This window comes from Episyrphus balteatus, chromosome 2 (genome assembly GCF_945859705.1).
Source record: "Episyrphus balteatus chromosome 2, idEpiBalt1.1, whole genome shotgun sequence".
Taxonomy (NCBI): Eukaryota; Metazoa; Arthropoda; class Insecta; order Diptera; family Syrphidae; genus Episyrphus; species Episyrphus balteatus.
Window position 1 is genome coordinate 118710115 of NC_079135.1, and position 22966 is coordinate 118733080.

The 22966-nt window shown below is 31.0% G+C and overlaps 1 protein-coding gene across 2 annotated transcripts in view; it reads left to right on the plus strand.

Moving 5' to 3' along the window:
• Window positions 1-22966, plus strand: part of LOC129910790 (protein artichoke) — a 435745-nt gene that overhangs the window by 399699 nt on the left and 13080 nt on the right. For both annotated transcript variants that reach the window (XM_055988333.1, XM_055988334.1), the window contains one exon: window positions 17581-17843. In XM_055988333.1, coding sequence (XP_055844308.1) covers window positions 17581-17843 — 263 coding nt within the window. The remainder of the gene's footprint in view (window positions 1-17580; window positions 17844-22966) is intronic.

Below are 22966 nucleotides of genomic sequence, written 5' to 3' on the forward strand. Positions count from 1 at the left end.
AACTTTCACAACGGTGACTTTCATCATAGGCTTTTATGGAGAATCTGTGTCATTTGTAATTTGGCTAATTGCTATGACGAGCTCACATAGATTTTGAAGGATAAAATTTGGCTTTAAAGTGATTTCAAATAGGTTCACCATAAATTTGATGATAATTAATTTATATTTGATTATGGATTTTTAAAATGTTACCAAAAAGATGATTGTATATTTTAATTTATACTGAATACTGTGAGTGCGTAAAGGAACAATTTTAAATTGACATTTAAATCGTTTCCAAAAGGATTGAAAGTGATAAAACGGGTAAATAATAATGAGGGACCTACAACAAGTTATTAAATGTATATTCTAATCTTTAGCAAATTGCAGTTAAAGTTTAATGCTTTATTATTATTATTAAACAACAATTGTTTTTGTTTGTTTCGGGGTTTATAAATTTTAAGCCAATATTTTCTAAATTTAAATGGTCACTGTGGTGTATGAGTAACTTTTTGTGTACAAAAATTTTAGTTTGGTAGAAAAAATTTCTACAATTAAAATAAAATCAGTTGAATTTTGTGAAAAGTTTTCAAAATGTACGAAAAGGTTTTAAGCAGCTAAATTAGGCAGTCTTATTGCTTTTAGGTTATGATACTTTTTTTTGCTCTAGGTATGTAGGGCCAGAACGAACTAAAATAAAACATCTTTAAATTAAAATTGAAGATATTTTTTTTATCTTTGTCGGATTTCAGCTTTTGTTGCATTTTACCACCCTTATTTATCACCCTAATTTATCATCCTTATTTCTTTGCCACCGGGTACAAAGGTATTAAGTCATAAATGATAGTTTGCCAGAAAATGCGATTGAAGTTGAGCTAATGTATGAAAACCGATACATTGTTGAGCATTGATCCTCTTATTTTGTTGATACCAAATAAAAGAGCAAAAAGTGCTTATTCTTATTTCATCACAACCCGAAAAGTGCAATTTTGTGACTTAACCCCTTTGTACCCGGGGACAAAAATGTATCATACTTATTTTATCACTCAATTTTTGCTTTTTTTTTTAACTGTTTTATAACTACAAAACCACTTTTAACTAACGATGTTCTACTTTGATTTTAAAATTATCGTCTTCAACGCAAAATCATTCTGAAAAATAGTTGAATCAACGTGAATCAGGTGAAAGAGCGTTTGTTTTTAAGTAAAAGCAAAAATATTAGCATTAAAATAAAATACAACGAGTGTTCATAAAAGAATTAATCAGTTTATTCATATAAAACTGAGTCCTTAGATTTTTATTTTATCTATTAAAAGATTTAGAAATAAATAATACAACTTGTGTATCCGTACCATACACCTGGAATTTTCTCAAATAAAAAAATCAGTGAACAAAATTACATTTTTTCTTCACATAAAAAAAGACACCCTTTAAATTATTTTTATAATATCTTTTAATTCTTTACTTTGATGTCAAATGAAAGATTTAGGCTGTGAGTGAATTAGGTTTTGACATTTATGAATGTGTTGAATATAAAATGTATCTATTTATGTTGAAATTTAGCTGTGTTAAATAAGATACATTTATTTAAGTTGCTTATTATTTTTTTTTAACAAAAGAATGAATAGTGTAAAAGCATTTATAAATTTTTACAATTTACTCGCGTTGTCCTCTACACATTTTTTTTTTTTTTTTTTTTTTTTTTGTTAACATTTACTACCAATTTTTTTCATCATCCAGTAAAGTGAAATATCAATATTTAAAAATATTAATTTTCCCTTAATACCTTACCTACATACCTACAGTCAACTCCGCACAGCTTGAAAAAATCGGCCAACTTAAACAAAAAATTCGTTACGGGGATAATTGAACTTCATTTAACTGAAAACTTTTTTTAATTGAAACAAACAACCTTAACTCAAATTAATATATTTTAACGTCAGCTCCGCATAACTGAAACTACCTGGCTCCCACCAAATTTTCAATCGCTCAAACCTTTTCAATTTAAAATTTCAAAATATATATTTTACCTTTGTTCTTATGCTGTCTGTAATACTGGCTTTTGATCTTATAGATTTCTTTATTTTTTTGGCTAAGACGTTTTCAAAAAAAATAAAAAACAATAAAAATTGTATAACTACGTTTATGTGAAACTAGTTTCGAATAACGAAGCTCGTTTAAATGAGAACTCCTCTTTGAATTGAAACTAATACTCTGCACTTTTGATGTTCCAGTTCCGACTGTACTCATAAAATTTGTTGCTTTCTCAAATCTCTCTATTTATTTTCAGTTTTTGACCTTCTGTCTCTGAATATAAAAACTTAACCTGCTCAAAAAATCACAACTTTGTTAATGTAATTCAAATGTTTGCCAAAGCTCCATGTTTGTTCTCATATACTGCATTTATACTTTAAGAAGTTCGAATTTAAATATTTAAAAATAAATAAAATACTTAAAATGTGGTTCACTGTGGTGTATACGTAACATTTTTTTTCGTATGATATCCTAAAAAAATATATTTTTTTTGCTTGCGAAAAAAAAATTGGTTTATGAAACTGAACTAATAGAGGCTAAAAGAGTTTTTTGTTTTAATCAAATATGTGGGAGGACAGTAAATTCATTTAAACTTTGAAATTTAACTCCAATTTGCCCTAGAAGTTGTTTAAATCTGATATATATTATCACTCACTATTTTTCTTGCAATTTTATAAAAATATTTCGAGATTCGTCCATTAAAAAAAAATAAAAAAACAGATTTGGTACAAATAAACAAAAAAACTTCCCAGAACTATCAAATTTCACCTATGTAAAAAGTAGGTAAATAATAAATATTCCTATTCATCCCACGTTTAATACCTAATCAAACAACTTTTATAACAACATCTTCCACCTCAATCAATTTAATTGCTATCTTTACATGGAATTACAATTTTTTTTCTTAATTTTACTATTTTTTTGTGTTTTGCAAATAAACATAATATCCATCCCATAACCACACAAAAATACACCAACATATTCATGTATTTGAAGGTATAATTGCCCATCATTTCAAGAACTACACCAAATAACTGCACAGAAAAAAAAAAAACAACACCCTACAAACATAACATAAAATGAAGAAAAGATATAAACGCCAAAGGAAATACTTTATAAAGATTAATGTCTCATTCAATTAATGCCAAACATACATAGCACCAAGTAGATTGTAGATATGTATCACCGAGAAGAGAATAAGTTTTTTGAAGGTGTTAACGAAGAGCACTGCAAATATACTTTTTTTTTTTGTTGCCTCGTCCAAAGTGCTGAAGGTGTATAAAATTGATTAAGCATCACCCGAACCTCCTTCGTCGTGAACCGTATCTTTTAGTCTCTTCAAACTATAACATTTCTGTGTATGGCTTAATGTGGGCTTAGTTAAAGTTGGAGCCAGGCAAAAAGCAATTAAGGACATGGCAATGACATAACGAGCAAAAATATTGAGATAGTCTGCAAAAAGCAAAAAAAAAAAATGAAAATGTCAAAAAAAAACTAGCAACATCCTTAGTCTGTCGTGGGCAATATTTTCTCCTTCCATCGTGGACCTATGTTCTAATAACAGGACCAAACTTAGTCATGAGGAGGCCTAGGAACAATTTAATTCACTGGGGTATTATATGATATGGTTTTTCTTTCATACGTGTCTTTGGGACAACTCATCCCCAAAAAAAATCTATTGGGATAACTCATCCCAAAAAATTATATTGATATGGATCATCCTTGAATCAATTGCTACGTAACACAATTTTAAATTGCATTGTGTTGATTAATATTCCTTGAAAATTTTAGGCCTAAAACAACCAAAAGGCCCCTTTAAGCCATATCATAGGGTAACACATGGTTAATCTGGTACTGGTTTCCCCGCTTATGTTGATGTCACAATTTAGTTCTGGATTTGTCGAGAGAGGGAGTGACTCTGTTAGCCAACATGACAAGGTATACTTACACTCGTAGTTCATGGGCTGGCACAAGGACAAAAGTGTGAGAAAAAGACTGATGACAGGAAGAAAAGTGTCCGTCCAAAGAACGCAATGTAGTGGAGAGAAAAAAAAAAAAAACAAAATTGGTCTTCATTGAAAGGAAGTACCTCTACCAGCTTCCATTATACCCGCCTAGATATCATCCCTTAATGAACATTTAAGATGACCCAAGGTGAATTTCTAAATGTCAACCTTGCTAAGGATAAATGAAGTGCTGAGCATAGCAATCGGCTCAGTTGATTGTTCATAAAAGGTGCAAGGATATAATTTTTTTTTTCTTCTATTTAACCATCGCAGAATTATAGAACCAAAAGAGTGGAATATAGTAAATGAGACACAGAGAAAAAAAAAACTCAAAAGAAGAAGAAGATTTGTGCGGCAATTTATATAGGAAGAGGTTGATCCTTCTTCTCTCGTGTTTTTTGTGCTCCCTTTTTTTTTCCTATTTTCACACATAGCACGTACTTGGTTTTAATTCATGTGACGTTAGTGGAAATAAATTGGATTTGGCTTATATGTAAGTTGGCTTTTAGTGTAAGGATAAGAGATTTTAATTGAAAAGACGAAGAAGACAAAAAAACACACACAAGTCTGTGTAAATGGTAATTCCTCAGAGTTTTAGAAATAACATTATGTTGAGTTTGGATTAGAATTTTGATGAACTTAAAATTAAAGCTGATTAAAGGGAACATATGTTTAAGTATTCTTTTAACATAAAAAGTTATATAATGAGCAGGGGATTAAGCTATCGTTGATCAAGATGGAAATTTTATGTGGTGCAGTTCAGCTATTTGACACATTAATTCAAGGTATTTTTAAATGTTGAATGGAATGAAATGGAAGATATCTGGGATCGAAACACAAAAAAAATTATACGATTTTTAATTTGATACTGAGATAAAAAACGTTTAAGATAAGTATTTATTATAAATAATATACATATTATAATTTTTTAGAATTATTTCAATAGTTTAGTCCTGAAGAAGAGTATAAACACACTTGAAATGTGGACGCAAAATAGTTATCAATAGAAAACGACCTATAGCATACTATAAGTAGAACAACAAGTTATGAAAAAAGAAAAGTTTTTATATGTTCTATCTGAAATTTTATTTCAAAGCAATGAAATTTTTAAATAAACTTCTTTCATAAAGTAAAGAATAAGGAAAAAAAAGAGTGTGTGTACACATGTACACGCGACTGAAGTTATACTTCTCATTCAGTATATGTAAATGAATTTCATTTGATATTTTTAATTTCTATTATGAAGTAATTAATCCACACTTAGTTTTAGTGAACAATAAATTAATTATTTCATCCTCCTTGAGTCCATGTAATTTTCAATTTATTCTGTGAAATTTACTCATGTTGTGCGGTTCAGACCGTACGGTATATGGTTAACGAAAGTAAATGAATTGCGCATAAAATGTGCAATATGGTAATTTTATGAGAATTGTGTGTGCTTCAGCACTAGTAGTAGCAATATGGAACTGGCAGGGTTGCTATAAAGCTCAAAAGTTAGCTGAGCTCAGTTCACAGCCCAGCTCAAATTTTGAGCTAGCTCACTTTTGAGCTATGTACCATAGCTCAGCTCATTTGAGCTGAGCTGAAAGTGAGCTGCGCTGATGGTTGAGCTGAGCTGTTGGGTAAGCTGAGCTGTCGGTGAGCTGAGCTGTTGGGTGAGCTAAGGTAAAGTGAGCTGAGCTGAGCTGTGATGGGTAAGGGGATACATTGATTTTTATTTGGAAAGTATAATGAAATATGAAGATATTTTAAACTTTTATAAAACACCATAGCTTAAGATGTTTGGTTCTAGTTATTAATGGAATTATTTTAACACATGGATATTTTTATAAATAAAACAGATAATTTTTCGTGATCTTTTTTCTTGGTTTTTTAATAGTAAATGTATTTCTATTTTTTTAGTAAAATATTTCTTTTTTTATCATAAAAAAAAATTCCGGTACAATCCGGTTTTTCGACTTTTTTCAAAATTCCGTTTGAAAGTTGGGGTACATTTTTTTTCGAAAAATCCCCGAATCTTTGAACGCTCCTGGAAGCTAAACCGCTTGAGAGCAATTTTTGGGAGTGATGCCAAATGATAGCTTGTGTCATGGGCCTACGCTTTGCACATTGTCAGATTTTTAAAAAATCGCCTTCCATGTTAAACCGCCACATCATGCCTATTTTTTCAGAATCGTGCCTATTTTTTTTTTACTTTTAAGTTCTCCCGGTTTGAGAACGCGTGGACTTACAGGGATGGGAGTTGTACCCAAATGTAGGCTAAAGTCCCCTCTACCTTTTGGCATCAAAAATTGTATTTTCATTTTCTTCAAAATTCCGCGATATAGGCGTTGGAAGTTGGGGGCGCGAAAAAAACTTCTGGGAGCTGAACGCTTATATTCTCAGCTACCCAATAGTGGTATAATCCGGTTTTTCGATTTTTTTCAAAATTCCGAGAAAATCGTGTTTGAAAGTAAGGGTAAAATTTTTTTTCGAAAAATCCCCGAATCTTTGAACGCTCCTAGAAGCTAAACCGCTTAAGAGCAATTTTTGGGAGTGATGCCAAATGATAGCTTGTGTCATGGGCCTACGCTTTGCACATTGTCAGATTTTTAAAAAATCGCCTTCCATGTTAAACCGCCACATCATGCCTATTTTTTCAGAATCGTGCCTATTTTTTTTTTACTTTTAAGTTCTCCCGGTTTGAGAACGCGTGGACCTACAGGGATGGGAGTTGTACCCAAATGTAGGTTAGAGTCCCCGCTACCTTTTGGCATCAAAAAATTTTTTTTCATTTTTTTCAAAATTCCGAGATATAGGCGTTGGAAGTTGGGGCGCTCACTTTCAGCTCAGCTCACTTTCAGCTCAGCTCACTTTCAGCTCAGCTCAAATGAGCTGAGCTATGGTACCTAGCTCAAAAGTGAGCTAGCTCAAATTTGAGCTGAGCTGAAATGTGAGCTTCTTGCAACCCTGGCAACTTGCCACATGGAAATTACCACATGCAACTTGTCACATGCAACTTCCCACATGCAACGTGCCACACGCAACTTGCCACATGCAACTTACCACACGCAACTTGCCACATGCAGCCTGCCACATGCAACTTGCCACATGCAACTTGCCACACGCAACGTGCCACATACAACTTGCCACATGCAACTTGCCACATGCAACTTGCCACATACAACTTGCCACATGCAACTTGAAACATGTAACTTGCAACGTGTTGTGTGTTTTATGTTTGCCGTACTGCGGCGTACTGCATTTTTAAATACTAAAGTACTGACTACTCTAAAGGTGAAACGACAGCCCTGCTACCCATTGTGATCGCGTCATAATCCCTTTGACATTCTTGTCAAAAAGTAAATTTTCATACTCACCCTCCCATAAGAAGTATAACTTCAAAAAAGTTTCTTTACGTTGGCCCTACCTTGGGTTGCCTAAATTTAAGATGTTAAGTTTCTTCTAAGTATAGAAAATATACCTGTTTTAAAATTTTTCTATAGAAACAAAATATTACGCATACGCCATAGGGACTTCAAAATCGTTCGAATTTGTGTCTCCACTAAAACATCGTTTCTAACTATCCAGCTATAGGTATTTCTATTGGCTTAATTAAAAAAGTTACATTCAAATTTCTGATTCGGAATCTTTTTTATAGGTGTATATAGGGTGGGCCAAAAAAAATCAAAAATCTTTTGTATTTAATTTTATACTCCAAAAAAATCGATTGTTAGAAATTTCTAGAATATACTCACCAAATTTAAGCTTTTAATATTAATGGGAAATCCTTCGCTTTGCAATTCTCCATTTTTACATCAATCTTTTATAAAAAAAATAATTTTTTTATCAATCTACTTTTTAGAAGATTCCTTTACATAATCTTGTAGGAAATTGGACGATTTACAAAAAAGGCGTTGGACACTTTTATCGTTTATCTAACCGTTTAGGAGATATTCGAGGTCCAAAATTAGAAAAAATCATTTAAGATAGGTAGTGATTAGTGGAAAAATTGTTTTCAAATTCTTAGACAAAACAAAAAAAACCGACAAATTTCGAAATTTTTTTTGTGCTACTTAATAGCATTGAGCCTAACACGTAGCTTGAAAAAAATTGTCATTAAAACTAAAAAGTTTTAGCTTTAAAACACATTTTATCTAAAGATTCAGCGCGACCATATTTTTATGGGAAACTAGATAACCCCCACCCGCTTCGCTGAGTGTACTTTTTAAATAAAATGCATGAATGGGTCGCACGTACTTGCTCTTGTAGTTCACAGTATCTTTATCTTAAATGTGTGGATCAGAATCAAAACCCATTATATCCACTTTTCAAAAAAAAAAATGACTTAGGTATGAGGTTTTGTTCTTATTATTCAAATGCATACGTGGGCCAAATTTGAATCCCAAATTGTATTTTATGGCTAAGATATCAGACCACAAAATATGTAGAAAATAGCAAAACCATACATTTTTTGATTTTCTAATTTTGTTTTTCTCGATTTACTCGAAATCTCTGAAAGTGGATAAAATGGGTTTTGATTCTAATCCACACAAATATCTATTGGAAATTTAAGATTTTGTAGAAAAAAGAATTAAAAAAAAAAAAAATCTAAAGCTTAAAAATTAAATTAAAAAAAATTTTTTTTTCAAAAATGTTTTTAAAAATATTTTTTTTTAACATTTTATACTTAATGATCTCTGTAAATTTTAAATAAAATAACTAATGCTTTGATGAAATATATGAACTTAAAAAATATGTCAATTTTTGAAAAACGGCAACGCCATATTTCCGTTCTCCGCATTTTTTGAGAAAAACTAAAAACGCAGTTTTGTTGGAATCAATAAGAGTATTCCGCACACCAAATTTGATCGAAATCGTTAGAGCTGTTTTCGAGAAATTTGCAATACCTCGAAAACGTTATATGGGAGATATGCGTTAAAATGGAGATATTAAAAAAATAAAAAAAAATGGGTCAAGGAAATTACGTAAAAATCATGTGTACCAAGTTTCAAGCAAATCCATCCATCCGTTTAGGACCTAGCTCGATGTACAGATGGACGCACAGACGCATACACGCACACATGCACAGACGCACAGACCGACGGACTGCATGACGAAAACCACTTTTTTGATCTTCTCCATCATCGTAATGTTGGTTTTGATTAAAACCTCGATTTTTTTTTCTACACGAAACCCATTCTTGCCCTATAGAGCAAGTAAAAAATAGAACCTGTTTGAAAATACATTTAAACCGAAAAAACTTTATTGTAATGAACATTAACCAATTTACACTTCAAAACAATTTTTTCAATGTAATTTCAAAAAATGAATTGATTCAAAGTGTTTTTCCAAGTATAAAGACAAATTACAAAAATCATACTTGGCTGAGTGAACGTGCAATAATGGCTGTTACAAATAAAAATGTTTCTGAAATCAGTGCAACAATTTTAAACTATATAAATGCACAATGTTTTGCCTACAAATCGGTTGACCCTATCACAAATGAAAGCAATATATCAAATTACCAAACGGAGTTTTTGAATTCTTTGGATATACCAGGACTATAATGTATCAAAAAGCCTTGCCATATTATTAGGTCCAAGCGAAAAAATATAATTTTTTGGTTCATGCTGCTGAATTTTTAAAGTTTTTGTCGAAATGTCTTTAATTTTTTTATCCCATTTACCTGCGCTTATCATGTAGATACGGATTGCCTTAAAAAAAGTCAAAGAATTCATACTTTTTGATACAAAATAACGTACATAAGGGGATAAGCTCCAAAAGAAGTTTCCTATGGAATTCATGCCGGGAGAATTATCAGACCGGTCCAATACTTGAATTTGTATATCAAGGAATAACGTGACATTCTTAACTTTATGGCAAGTACCCAGTCTTGCATAGATATAGATGCTTCGAGTCTCGAGCCTATTCTGAAATCGTAAAATAAAAACGTTCCCAAGCTCCTTTTGTTTTGGTCTGGAGCTATGGCGTTTTCCTTTCCCTGAAATAGCAGCACAGCCAAAAATTATCAGAGGATGTTTTTTTATTTGATTAACGTACTTGTCTGGTCTTATACGAAAAAAAACTACTCCAAATCTAAGAAAATTACGTACTATCCAGACGATCTGAGCTTCTATGTTTATGCGAAATGCGATCCTTGCCATTAAAGTTAAGCATGTCACGTTATTCCTCGGTACAAAAAAATTAAGTATTGGACCGATCTGGTAATTATCCGGGCGTGAATTCCATAGGAAACGTCTTTTAGAGCTTATCCCCTATTGTACGTTATTTTGTATCAAAAAGTATGAATTCTTTGACTTTTTGAAGTTATACTTCTTATGGGAGGGTGGGTATGAAAATTTACTTTTTGACAAGAATGTCAAAGGGATTATGACGCGATCACCCTGGGTAGCAGGGCTGTCGTTTCACCTTTAGAGTAGGCAGTACTTTAGTATTTAAAAATGCAGTACGCCGTAGTACGGCAAACATAAAACACACAACACGTTGCAAGTTACATGTTTCATGTGGCAAGTTGCATGTGGCAAGTCGTATGTGGCAAGTTGCATGTGGCAAGTTGTATGTGGCAAGTTGTGTGTGGCAAGTTGCATGTGGCAAGTTGCGTGTGGCAAGTTGCATATGGTAATTTCCATGTGGCAAGTTGCCAGGGTTGCAAAAAGCTCACATTTCAGCTCAGCTCACAGCTCAGCTCAAATTTGAGCTAGGTACCATAGCTAAGCTCATTTGAGCTGAGCTGAAAGTGAGCTGAGCTGAAAGTGAGCGCCCCAACTTCCAACGCCTATATCTCGGAATTTTGAAAAAAATGAAAAAAAATTTGTTGATGCCAAAAGGTAGCGAGGACTCTAACCTACATTTGGGTACAACTCCCATCCCTGTAGGTGCACGCGTTCTCAAACCGGGTGAACTTAAAGGTAAAAAAAAAGTTAAGCCCGATTCTGAAAAAATAGGTATGATGTGGCGGTTTAACATGGAAGATGATTTTTTAAAAATCTGAGAATGTGCAAAGCGTAGGCCCATGACACAAGCTATCATTTGGCATCACTCCCAAAAATTGCTCTCAAGCGGTTTAGCTTCCAGGAGCGTTTAAAGATTCGGGAATTTTTCGAAAAAAAAATTTACCCCAACTTTCAAGAAAAAAGTCGAAAAACCGGATTCTACCGGAATTTTTTTTTTATGATAAAAAAAGAAATATTTTACTAAAAAAATAGAAATATATTTACTATCAAAAACACCAAGAGAAAAGATCACGAAAAATTATCTGTCTTATTTATAAAAATATCTATGTGTTAAAATAATTCCATTAATAACTAGAACCAAACATCTTAAGCTATGGTGTTTTATAAAAGTTTAAAATATCTTCATATTTCATTATACTTTCCAAATAAAAATCAATGTATCCTCTCACCCATCACAGCTCAGCTCAGCTCACTTTACCTTAGCTCACCCAACAGCTCAGCTCAACCATCAGCTCAGCTCACTTTCAGCTCAGTTCAAATGAGTTAACCATATATAGTACGTTCTGAACCGCACAACATGAGTAAAGTTCACAGATTAAATTGAAAACAACATGGACGCAAGGAGGATGAAAGAATTAATTTATTGTTCACTTGATAAAAATGTAAAAAACGAAATGTGGATTAATTAATTTAATAATAGAAATTAAAAATATCAAATGAAATTCATTTATATATGTATACTGAATGAGAAGTATAACTTCAGTCGAGTGTACATGTGTACACACACTCTTTTTTTTTTAAGTCAATCCGTATCTACATGATAAGTTCAAGTAAATGGGACAAATAAAATTCAAGATATTTCGACAAAAACTTTGAAAATTCAGCAACATGAACAAAAAAATTGTATTTTTTCGCTTGGCCCTAATAATACCTATGGCAAGGTACTGTAGGTGTTTCATTAACCTGCATATTCAAAGGCAATTTAAGAACCGAGTGTGCTGTACGGCCACCATCTAATAACATGGCTGCAATTTCCAGAGCCAATGCTATTTTATTTTCAGATCGTATTTATGCTAAAAGTAATGATATCAAAAATGTTTTCCCCGTACCATCGGGTGCATCTAAGAATTACAAACCACAACTCTGATTGATGACACCTTGCATAATAGGGTCATACTTCGGGAATTGGTTTGCACAAATATTCTTAATTCCTTGATCAAGAACATCTTGCTCTTCACGATTTGGAGCAACCAATCCTAATTGTGCTAATGCTTTATTCGCAATCATCAAACAAAACACGTGTTTGATTATACACGTTGATTATACATTTGATTATACATTTTTTCATTTCTGTAATCCAAATGTGGATTTAATGTCACACGGCGCATTCGGTGTATCTAATCCTAATCACATCTAATCCTAATCTAAAGTTCGAGTGGATTTGAAGGATAAGATGTGATTATATTTACTGAGAACAATATGATGTGGCGAAGACAAAACAGATGCACCAGGAAGCGTTATTTATTTATTTATTTATTTATTTTATTTATTTATTTATTTCATTTTTCGTGATTGCCTACAATCTGTAAGATATAAAATCTTATAAAATAGAGGTAAGCTAATTTTACAGAATTGAGCCAAAAATGTTACTTTAATTAATAAAATTGAAAACAAATTAATTATATGAGATATCTAAATATATACATAAGTTCAATTAATATCGTATAATAGCAAATTTAAATTCAAATTGAAAAATGAGCTTTTAGAACTTTTTTAATGCTTGTTGCACTTTGGTTTTCTTTTAAGTTACGCGGCAATGAGTTCCAAAGACGGACGGAATTTACAAAAAATTGTCGCTCCGATGTTAGATATGAGAACCGAGGAACGATTAACTGATGAGATCTGTGCGAGGATCCAATTCTAATTTTTTCAAAGCAGTATTGTGGCTGGCGTGTTAGAAGAATATCAGAGAATAAAATTAAACTTCGATAATCGAGATAGTTTTCAAATGGCATATTCAGTAGGCGCGAAGCAAAACCAGATATTCTGTCGTATCTCCGTAGCCCGTATACATAACGTACGATAGAATTAAATGCGACATTTAGTTTACGTTTGCTCACATAATTACAATTACAATAAATTTCGCTACCATATAATAGGATAGGAATAATCAAAGACCTAGCAAGGAGAAAACGCGTTTTTGTTGGAGTAAAAGCTTGTGTAACCCAAAGTGTACGAAGTGCACCATATACTTTGCCAACAATTCCATTAATGTGGTTATCCCAGGTCAGAAAGCGGTTAAAAGTCACACCGAGATTTTTTGCTGTTAAAACGTATTCGATTGGAGCATTGCTCAGAACAATCGGTGGAAAGTACGTGAGATCAATAGATCTTCTAGAAATGACAAGACACTTAGATTTTTTAGGGTTTAAAACAAGACCATTTGACTGCGACCAATTTACCACTTTTTCTAAGTCCTCATTGACACAAAATGCTCCATGCTCAATAAGTCCCAGTGGGCAGCTAAAATATAACTGAAACGTACATGTGAGATGAACAATTTGCAAGTGAAGATGGAAGTTCATTTACATATATTGAAAATAAAAGGGGTCCGAGAATGGATCCCTGGGGCACACCAGTAACATTTGGTAAAAAACTAGATAGTCTATCTCCAACTTGCACTGCTTGTCTTCTGTTAGTGAGGTAAGAAAAAATTAATTTTGTAGCACCGGATGAAAAATTAAAATTTTGCATAAGTTTTCTACACAAATTGACATGATTGACAGTGTCAAAAGCCTTTGAAAAGTCAAGCAAAACCAAGAAAGTAATCTGATCTTTGTCCAAAGCTTGCCTCAGGTCTTCAGTTACATTTAAAAGTGCAGTTATACAACTGTGTTTTTTACGAAAACCAGATTGCTTTGGACTAAGCAATGAGTTGGCAGCGAGATAAGCATTTACTTGTTTTTGCAGAATCCTTTCAAAGACCTTTGACAGAAATGGCAGTATGGAGATAGGCCTAAATTCGTCTTTTTTGGCATTTTTAGGAAGCGGTATGATTTTGGCATCTTTCCATAAGTCCGGGTACACGCCAGACATCAAAATAGTGTTGAAAGCAAAAGTTATGTAGGGTAATACAATTGGCAAAATCATACACAAAAAAGAAGGATGAACATCATCGAGCCCAACAGCCTTTGACTTAATAGAAAGAACACTTTCGACCACATCAGCACTTATTACTGCGGAAAAACCAAAGCCATGTTCATCGCGGTGATCGGTAAACGAAAAGGAATTTTCGACGCTGATTTGGGGGGTCTGCCCAGATGGAGTGGACACAAATATTTTATTGAGGATGTTACAATCAATATCCTCAGCTAGTCTGATTTTTGTCTTACCTATCCCAATATTATGAATGTTTTTCCAAAGCTGACGTCCGTTTAACTTTGTGGTGAGCTGTTGAGAGAAATGAAGGGATTTGGCTTTACGTATTTCCGCTACCACTCTATTTCGGAGCGAACAGAACGCACGACGCAGCTCATTCAAACGATACCGCTTCCAATTCGTATAAGCATCATCTCGCTGTTGGATTAAGTTTCTAATATTTACAGTGAACCACGGTTCAAGTTTTTGAGACAATAATTTAACGATAAACTCACTTTGTTGGCGAAGCTTATCATCCATCCAAGAGTGATCGTCAAGCCCCATGGGTTTTGTAGTGGTTGTTCGGAGGGGAGATGGATTAACACGGGGCGAACTTACGGAGGAGGAGCTTTTAGTGCGGGAAACTGAACGTGTATTATTTGCCATGCGAACGAGAGTTTTTATGTGTTTTATGTAAGCGGGTGAGTTTGTTTATGTAAGATAAGTAGTGTTGGTGTAGAGAGTCGGTAAAATTTCACTCAAAGTATAAATTTTCTTTGTTTAAAATGAGGCAAAGAAAAAAAAAAAAAGAAATTCAAGAAAATTATTTAACTTTAATTTGATCAATAATGAACACTTTTTCCGACAAAACAACAGTGTAATTTGTTTCAGAATGAATGGAACTATAAGCACAACAACTTTTTTTTTTTTGGGTTGATTGCGTTTTCGATTAAAAATAAATAAAAACAGTGTCACCAGAATCAAAGCACGTCCACTCAGCAGCTCATACTTGCTTTTATTGCGTTGAGTCCCAATGAGTGTCTGCTTCAAGCAAATTCAAACGTTGACAGGCATCACAGACTATAAACAATAATAACACGGTGTAACACTCAAAATATACGCTGGCGGAGACCTATCAGGTTTTGTAGAGCTAGTCTGAATACGAAACGGTATTTGAAAATCCCCTAACACCCCCAAAATCTGGAGTTACGGGCAAAAAACGGTTTTTTGGACCTTCACCCATTGAAAAAATTCTAGCTTCGACAATTTTTTACAAGTTAAGTTGGGAGGGTCTTTTTTCTAAAAAAAAATTATCAAAATAAAAAAAAATTATTAAAAAACAACGGCATCACTTACAGTAATAAATGATACCATTTCCAAAAGGCAAAATTGTGCATTTGATTCTAATTTTTAAATCAATATAATATTACCAATAGTTTTTGAAATAATCGATTTCAAAGTTAAAAAAAGGGGAAAAAATTTGTTTAAAACTCATTTTATACTGTTTTTGTCCAGACTGTTAATTTTAGTAAATAAATTACTTAGACAGAAAACTGCCTCAATTAATTCCTTATCGAACAGTGAAAACTATATGTTTCTATGTCTTCTAGTGTTTGAGAAAATTGAAAAATAAAAACAAATAAAAACAAAAAATATTTTGAAAAAAGAAAAATCTGATAAAATAATTTTTCAATTTTTCCAAAAACTAGAAGACATAGAAACATATAGTTTTCACGGTTCGATAACGAATCAATTGAGGTAGTTTTCTGTATAAGAAATTTTTTTTACTAAAATTCACAGTCTGGACAAAAATAGTATAAAATGAGTTTAAAAAAATTTTTTTCCCCTATTTTGAACTTTGAAATCGATTATTTCAAAAACTATTGGTAATAATATATTGATTTAAAAATTAGAATCAAATGCACAATTTTGCTTTTTGGAAATGGTATCATTTATTACTGTAAGTGTTGCCGTTGTTTTTTAATAATTTTTTTTTATTTTGATAATTTTTTTTTTTGAAAAATGCCCCTCCCACCTAAACGGGGGGAGATAAACCCCCTCCCAAAGAAAAAAATTTTTGTATTGAGCTCCTCTACAAAAACCCTTCATCAAATCCTGGCGCCCAACTTATCCTACTACGTGCCGAAAAAACATTTTTGTTCTATACCTAAAAGTTCGAATTTATGTATCTGGGTTGAAATCGACAAATTTTTTTTTTAAACCAATTTTGAAGTGATTTTCAAAAAAAATACCTCGATCAATTGGGAAATAGATATAGTTTTAGAATATATTTTTTAAATAGCATGTTTTTTTGAAAACATATACTTTAAATTGATGCCGAAGTTGGGCAAATGACAAAAAAATTGAATTTTTGAACTTTGATTTATAAATTCTAAGTGGTTTAACCGAGTTACATGTTTTATACATTGTTAAAAAGGTATATTTATCTTCTATCAGAAACTGTAAGAAAAAATGGGTAAAAAATTGTCGAAGCTAGAATTTTTTCCATGGGTGAAGGTCCAAAAAACCGTTTTTTGCCCGTAACTCCAGATTTTGGGGGTGTTAGGGGATTTTCAAATACTGTTTCGTATTCAGTGCGACTAGCTCTACAAAACCTGATAGGTCTCCGCCCGCGTATATTTTAAAACCTCATTTTTGTAACACCGTGTAATTATTATTTTGAAAGCCTGTCTTAATATATTTTTTTACAAATAAAGCTTATAGTTAAACTTTTTTAAAAGCAAGAGTGTTTTTTCACTCGTACAAATAGACAGCTATGTGAAAGTGGGAGAAAAGGTATTATTTTTTTTTATACAAACCATCTACATATTAATACCTTTCAAACAAACAAAAAATTACCAAAATCGGACCAGTCAAACGCGAGTTTATCGGCCACACACACTCAACGAACTCATTTTTATATATAAGATGTAAGGCACTTGAAAAAACCCAAACAATTTTGAATATTTTTTTGATCCCTTAATTTTTTTCGCTAGCTATAAAAAATTTAAAAAATCGTTTTATTCTTTATTTAGAATTATTGGGGAGAAGAAAACTTACAGCATCGTGAAAATTTATTAGCTGCATAATTTTTTTGATTATTTCACCTCCATTTTTGACAAATTTATATGACATTTTCTGGTTTTTCAATAGGTACGTAAAATGTTAATAGCAAAAATGTAATCCATTCAAAATAGAAACTTATAATCTTCTATCAGAATCTATAATATGTAACAAATTATATGTAATCCAATGTTTTTTTATATTCAAGTTTATGTAGGTATAATGTACCTGGCCCTTGAAAACAGTAAATCTAAATCTCTTGAAGTTAAACACGTCTCTAATGTTCAATTTTGTTTTCTAACTTACTTACAATGAATTTATGCACATTTTCAATTATTAAACATGCATCAATATATCCTTTTTAAAGTTCCATTTTCCAATTTCTATTTTCTTTTTTTTTGCAGGTTTATTCCTCGAATGTCCTGGCACTACATCAATGTCGCTACGTACAACCCTAGAGCGAATAACATCACCCATACAATCGTTATCAATTTATGATTTCGATCGATCGGTCACGTCCCTATCACAGGATGTCTTTCAGCCCGGTGTCAATATAAGGCATTTGCAATTTTCCCATTCACATTTGGAGACATTAAAGGATAATAGCTTAAGGAATATACGTGCCTCGTTGGAATCGCTTAGCATTGTGAATGGCAAATTAACACAGGTACGTTTATATCTACGTTTTTGTGTTGAATGTTGATAATGATTATGATGATGACCCAAACTTTTTGGGGGATATATACGAATCTGCTCCTCGTACAAAACATATAAATTTTGTCTCTACTAAATAGAATATTCTACTTTGTCCTGAGCAAAGCAGAAGTCGAGCGGGTGTATTGTTTTGAGTTAATTTTGGTATACAATGTATTTGATCCTTATTGTCGTTCTACAGTTTTTGTTGTTTCTTTTGTTTGTGAAAATGTAGAAAATTAATTTGTTTAGCTTATCGCTGATGTTAAAATTAAATTGATTGAAATAAATTAGGCATCGTTGTGTGAATTGAAATGTGAATGTTTATTAAGTCTATACAAATTATAGGCAAGGTAGGTAAGGTAAATATTTTGTGATTTTCAATTTGTTATTTGCTAATTCACGTAGCAAATTGAATGAGATAGGATTTTCCAAAATGGTTTGCGGTGATTTTATTGAAAATAACATATTTTTTAATCTAATTGATTTGGAAAATGTTGGATTTGTGAGCAATTTTTGTCCGTAGTTTACTTTTAGAGTTTGTTAAATAATATTAAAAGAAAAAACTCGGATGTAATTTCCAGGAGCGTACATTTTTGATTTGATTTTTAAAGAATTGAACGAAACAACCAACAAGCCTATTTTAAGGTTAAGTCAATAAAGCTATACAAAGAATTCATAACAAGTGTTTTGATTGCCAAAATAGATAAATAAAATTGTAAATATAAAACAAGAAAAACAGTTTAGTAAAGAAAACATTGTAAAACGACTTACTAATTTCATTCATATTTTTTTTTTATTACTTACAATGATCTGTTACTACTGTGTTGACATTTTTTTTTTGAAATGTTTATTTACACAACCGTTTGTTCGAAATAGTATAAAAACTGTGTTAAGCAAAGTAAATGAGAAAAATCCCTAATAGAATTTTTATTTTAAAGTGCGATAACCTTTTGAAAAAAAAACGATGGTGATGTAACAGACCCCCTTAATGGAATGACACCTGTTAAAACGACTTACAAATCATTTGAAAAATTTGATAATAAACTGGGTAAGGGTTTATCATTGCTTATTGACTTTACTACACACACAGTAAACCGTTTAACAAAAAAAAAAAAAAAAAAAAAAACAAATAAGATAATTGCTTGTTTTTTTGTATGCTTCAGTTTTTGAATTTTTGAATCCATTTTTTAAAGTAAAGTGAAAGAATAAAGAGATAAGAAGTAAATTTAAATGTTTTGTTTTTTTTTAAAGGCGATGAGAAACAGATGTTCGTTGATAGAAATCATTTGGATAATACATAATATTAATTTATTAGAAAGATTTGTTTTCTTATGCAATAATTTTAAAAATAAGCTGCATTACTTAGAAATTTGAATTTAACTTCCAGCTTCCGCTTTAAATAGGTAGTTTTAATATTAAAACAAATCAAAACTTGGGAAAATATTGAAATAGTTCGTTGACTTCCAAGCCACTTTAGGCATCTTGAAGCGATTTTTTAACTTTATATAACCGTCATCGCCTAATGGTATTTACTTCCCTTACTTTGGCGAACGCTTTGTGTTAGAATCAAACTAAATTAATTTCAAGAATTCTAGCTAATTAAATGCAAATTACACGGTGCGACACTGAAAATACACCCGACAAATTACATAGTGTAGGCTGTTCGTATGGTCAAATAATGCATACAAATATTTTTGTTATATTTTTGGAACCCTCTATTTTTTTTTTATTTACAAAAAAACATTTTTACAGACTCTACGATGTAATCTATCAATATCTCAGTCATTTTTTTAACAATTCTCAATATGTTATATGTTTTTGGAAAGAAGATTTCCAGACCTTTTGAATGATGTATAAAAGTCTATTGTTTAAACAAACAAAGTATAGGTTTTTATCCCATAAATCTTGAAAAAGTGATTTTTTTCTCAATTTTTTCAACTTTACCAATTTTTTTTGCAAAATAAAACAAACAAAAAAATAAAGTTAGGTTATATTCTGGAAGAATATTTATTTAGGCACAAATTTGTGTATTGTTTTGTTAAATTTGACCAAAACTGAGGAATCTATGCTACTTTTTCGTAACTAAAAAATATGCCATATCATGATGTGAATTGCAAGGTGCACAATACGAGGGTGCTCGTTTTTTTTTAAAATAATTAGAATTTGTATGCTCCTAAGATCTTATATGATTGGAAATAACCTAAAAATAATATTCCCCAAGTTTCAAGTCTCTAACTTCATTCTAACCCGTGCCGCCAAGCGATTGAAGTTTCTTATGGGAATAACATGGGGTTTCTTGGACCTAGTTCGATCAATTTTATATTCCAGCCAAACCATTTGTTCAAAAAATAGAAAACTTAAAAGACTCAAACTTTATAAGTGTAGCTATCATGTGAACATTTTTCAGATTTTTAATTGTAATAATTTTAGAGATTTAGCTTGGTAAAGAAAATCATTTTTTTCAGACTTTTTCCAAAAAATTGATGCCAAAAAATTAAAAAAACAAAAAAAAAATGGGTAAAGTTGAAAAAATTGAGAAAAAATCACTTTTTCAAGATTTATGGGATAAAAACCTATACTTTGTTTGTTTAAACAATAGACTTATATACATACATCATTCAAAAGGAAATCCTCTTTCCAAAAACATAGAACATATTGAGAATTGTTAAAAAAATGACTGAGATATTTATAGATTACATCGTAGAGTCTGTAAAAATGTTTTTTTTTTTGTAAATAAAAAAAAAATGGAGGGTTCCAAAAATATAACAAAAATATTTGTATGCATTATGCGACCATACGAACAGCCTACACTATGTAATTTCTCGGGTGTATTTTTTTTTGTATTGTTATTTTGTAGCACAGTGTTATTTGCACAAACCAAACATTTTTAGCTTGCATGGTTTTTGTTAGTGATGGAGACTATCGAATGATTTCAACTATCGATAGATAGTTAGTAACTGAATGATTTGAACTATCGAATAGTTCATTCATTTATTCATTCGAATAAAAACTATCGAATAAAGCTATCGAATACAAACTATCGAACAAACTATCGAATAAACTATCGTATAAAAAAACTATTCAAATGAAAAAACTATCGAATGAAAAAAACTATTCGAATGAAAATAGTAACTAAATGAATGATTTAAAACTATCGAATGAATAAATATTTTACAAAAATTGATAGTTTGATAGTTTTTATTCGATAGTTCCCATGACTAGTTTTGGTGTCTGAAGTTAGCGAAGAAAATTTAAAATCAATTTGGCTGATCTTCAAAGTTGTAGTTTTTTTAAAGCTTTTCAGTTGCACAAACTTGGTTTTTACAGCCTCAACGGTTTTTTGTATTTCAAAATTCCGCTTTTATAAGACCGAAGTTAGCGGACAAAAATAATGCTAAAAATGCTAATTTGTTGTCCAAATTTTAAATTTTGTAATTCCCTTCAGTCATTTTTTATTTCAATTTTAATTTTAACAAGTGCTTTTCCAGTAATTGTAGCTTTTTAAAACAAAATTTTTGATGCAAACCTCAATTTTAGCTCACTTTTTAAAATATTCAAGGTTTTTTTTTTGTAATAAAAGTAAGGTAAAAAATCTATGGAGTTTGGTATTAAAAGCATAAGTCCATTTTTTTCGAAAATGAGTTGAGTATGCAAAAAAATCTATTTTCGTTTGGCCCTAACAGCATAACTCTAAGTAAACTAGTTCCAAAGATATATTCAATGGCCCTAACCACACTTAACTCCTTTTTCAAAAATTATGTTTGATCATAATGGCATAACTCCAACTTATGCTGTTTTGAACAAGCAAAAGTGTTTGTTCAAAACAGCACAACTCAGTTCCTTTGCTTTTTTGATCAATGACGCAAATGACGGGAAATATTTAAATCAATTGATTCGTTAACAAAACAAAAGTAAATCGCAGTAAGTCCGAAAAATTTAAATTCTTAAAAAAAAAAATGAATTCCAATATTGGTGAACGAGAAATATTTTGGTCAAAGCAACAACTAAAACCATATAAATACGCTTAAAAATTAAAAGTTTTTACATAATTTGTGTAAATATGATTATTTTAAATAAAATTGCATGTCACTATATTAAATAAAACTCGATTTATAGGAATTTTTCTAACTTCAAAACTATCAAAACGACAATTTTGGACTTATGTTGTTAATAACCAAAATCCATAGAAATGAGCTTTTAAAATTCAAAAACTGCAGAGCTCAAAAATTTTTTTTGCAGACATTTGAAGTAACCTAGACTCAGATGAAACACGAAAACCTTGATTTTGTAGCCCAAACAGCTTATTTGTTATCCAATATTCCGTTAAAATAAGTCGAAACCTCATAATGTAACTGTCAAAATTTTCAAAAAAAAATAATGCATTTTAAAATTGTATTTCTTTTCTCAAAATTTTAGCTTTGCAAAACAAACTTTTCGAGCAAAAGATTTTTTATTATTCCCCTAGGTTATATTCTATTAGTGTTTGAGTTACAAATTTGCGGCTTGCATCAAAAATTTTGTTCTGAAACGCTGCAATTACTATGCTACGATTTTTTGATCATTCGTGCAGCAAACAATAAGTGCACTTTTTAAAATTCAAATTTAAATAGAAATTGACTGAGTGAAGGAAGGGTGTAAATTAATAATTTCTTTCAAATTTTATACCATTTTTTTTTTTTAGAATAAACAAAAGTCAAAAATATTTTTAAAAAAGTTTATATTCAAAATCAATCCTTAATTGCATTGTTCTGTATACATTAAAATATGTCTGAAATAAATATAATTCTTTGTTTATTTGATCTCAAAAATAAATTCTTACAACGTAGTTTTTTTTTTCCTGTTTTATACAATTGAATTGCTTGGAAATTTTTATTAGTTCTTTATAATTTTCTTCCTATCAGAAGTCTAAAATTTTTTTTTTATAAATAATGCCAAAATCTAAGAAATTTAAGACAATGTATTTCTTAATTAAATGAACTTAAAAAAAAAAACACCAGAAACTTGAAAATTAAATTCATGAAAAAATTATTCTAAGGAATCCTCTCCGAATTAATTTTCTTCTAAATGAAAAAGTATTTATGGTTACCAAGTCTT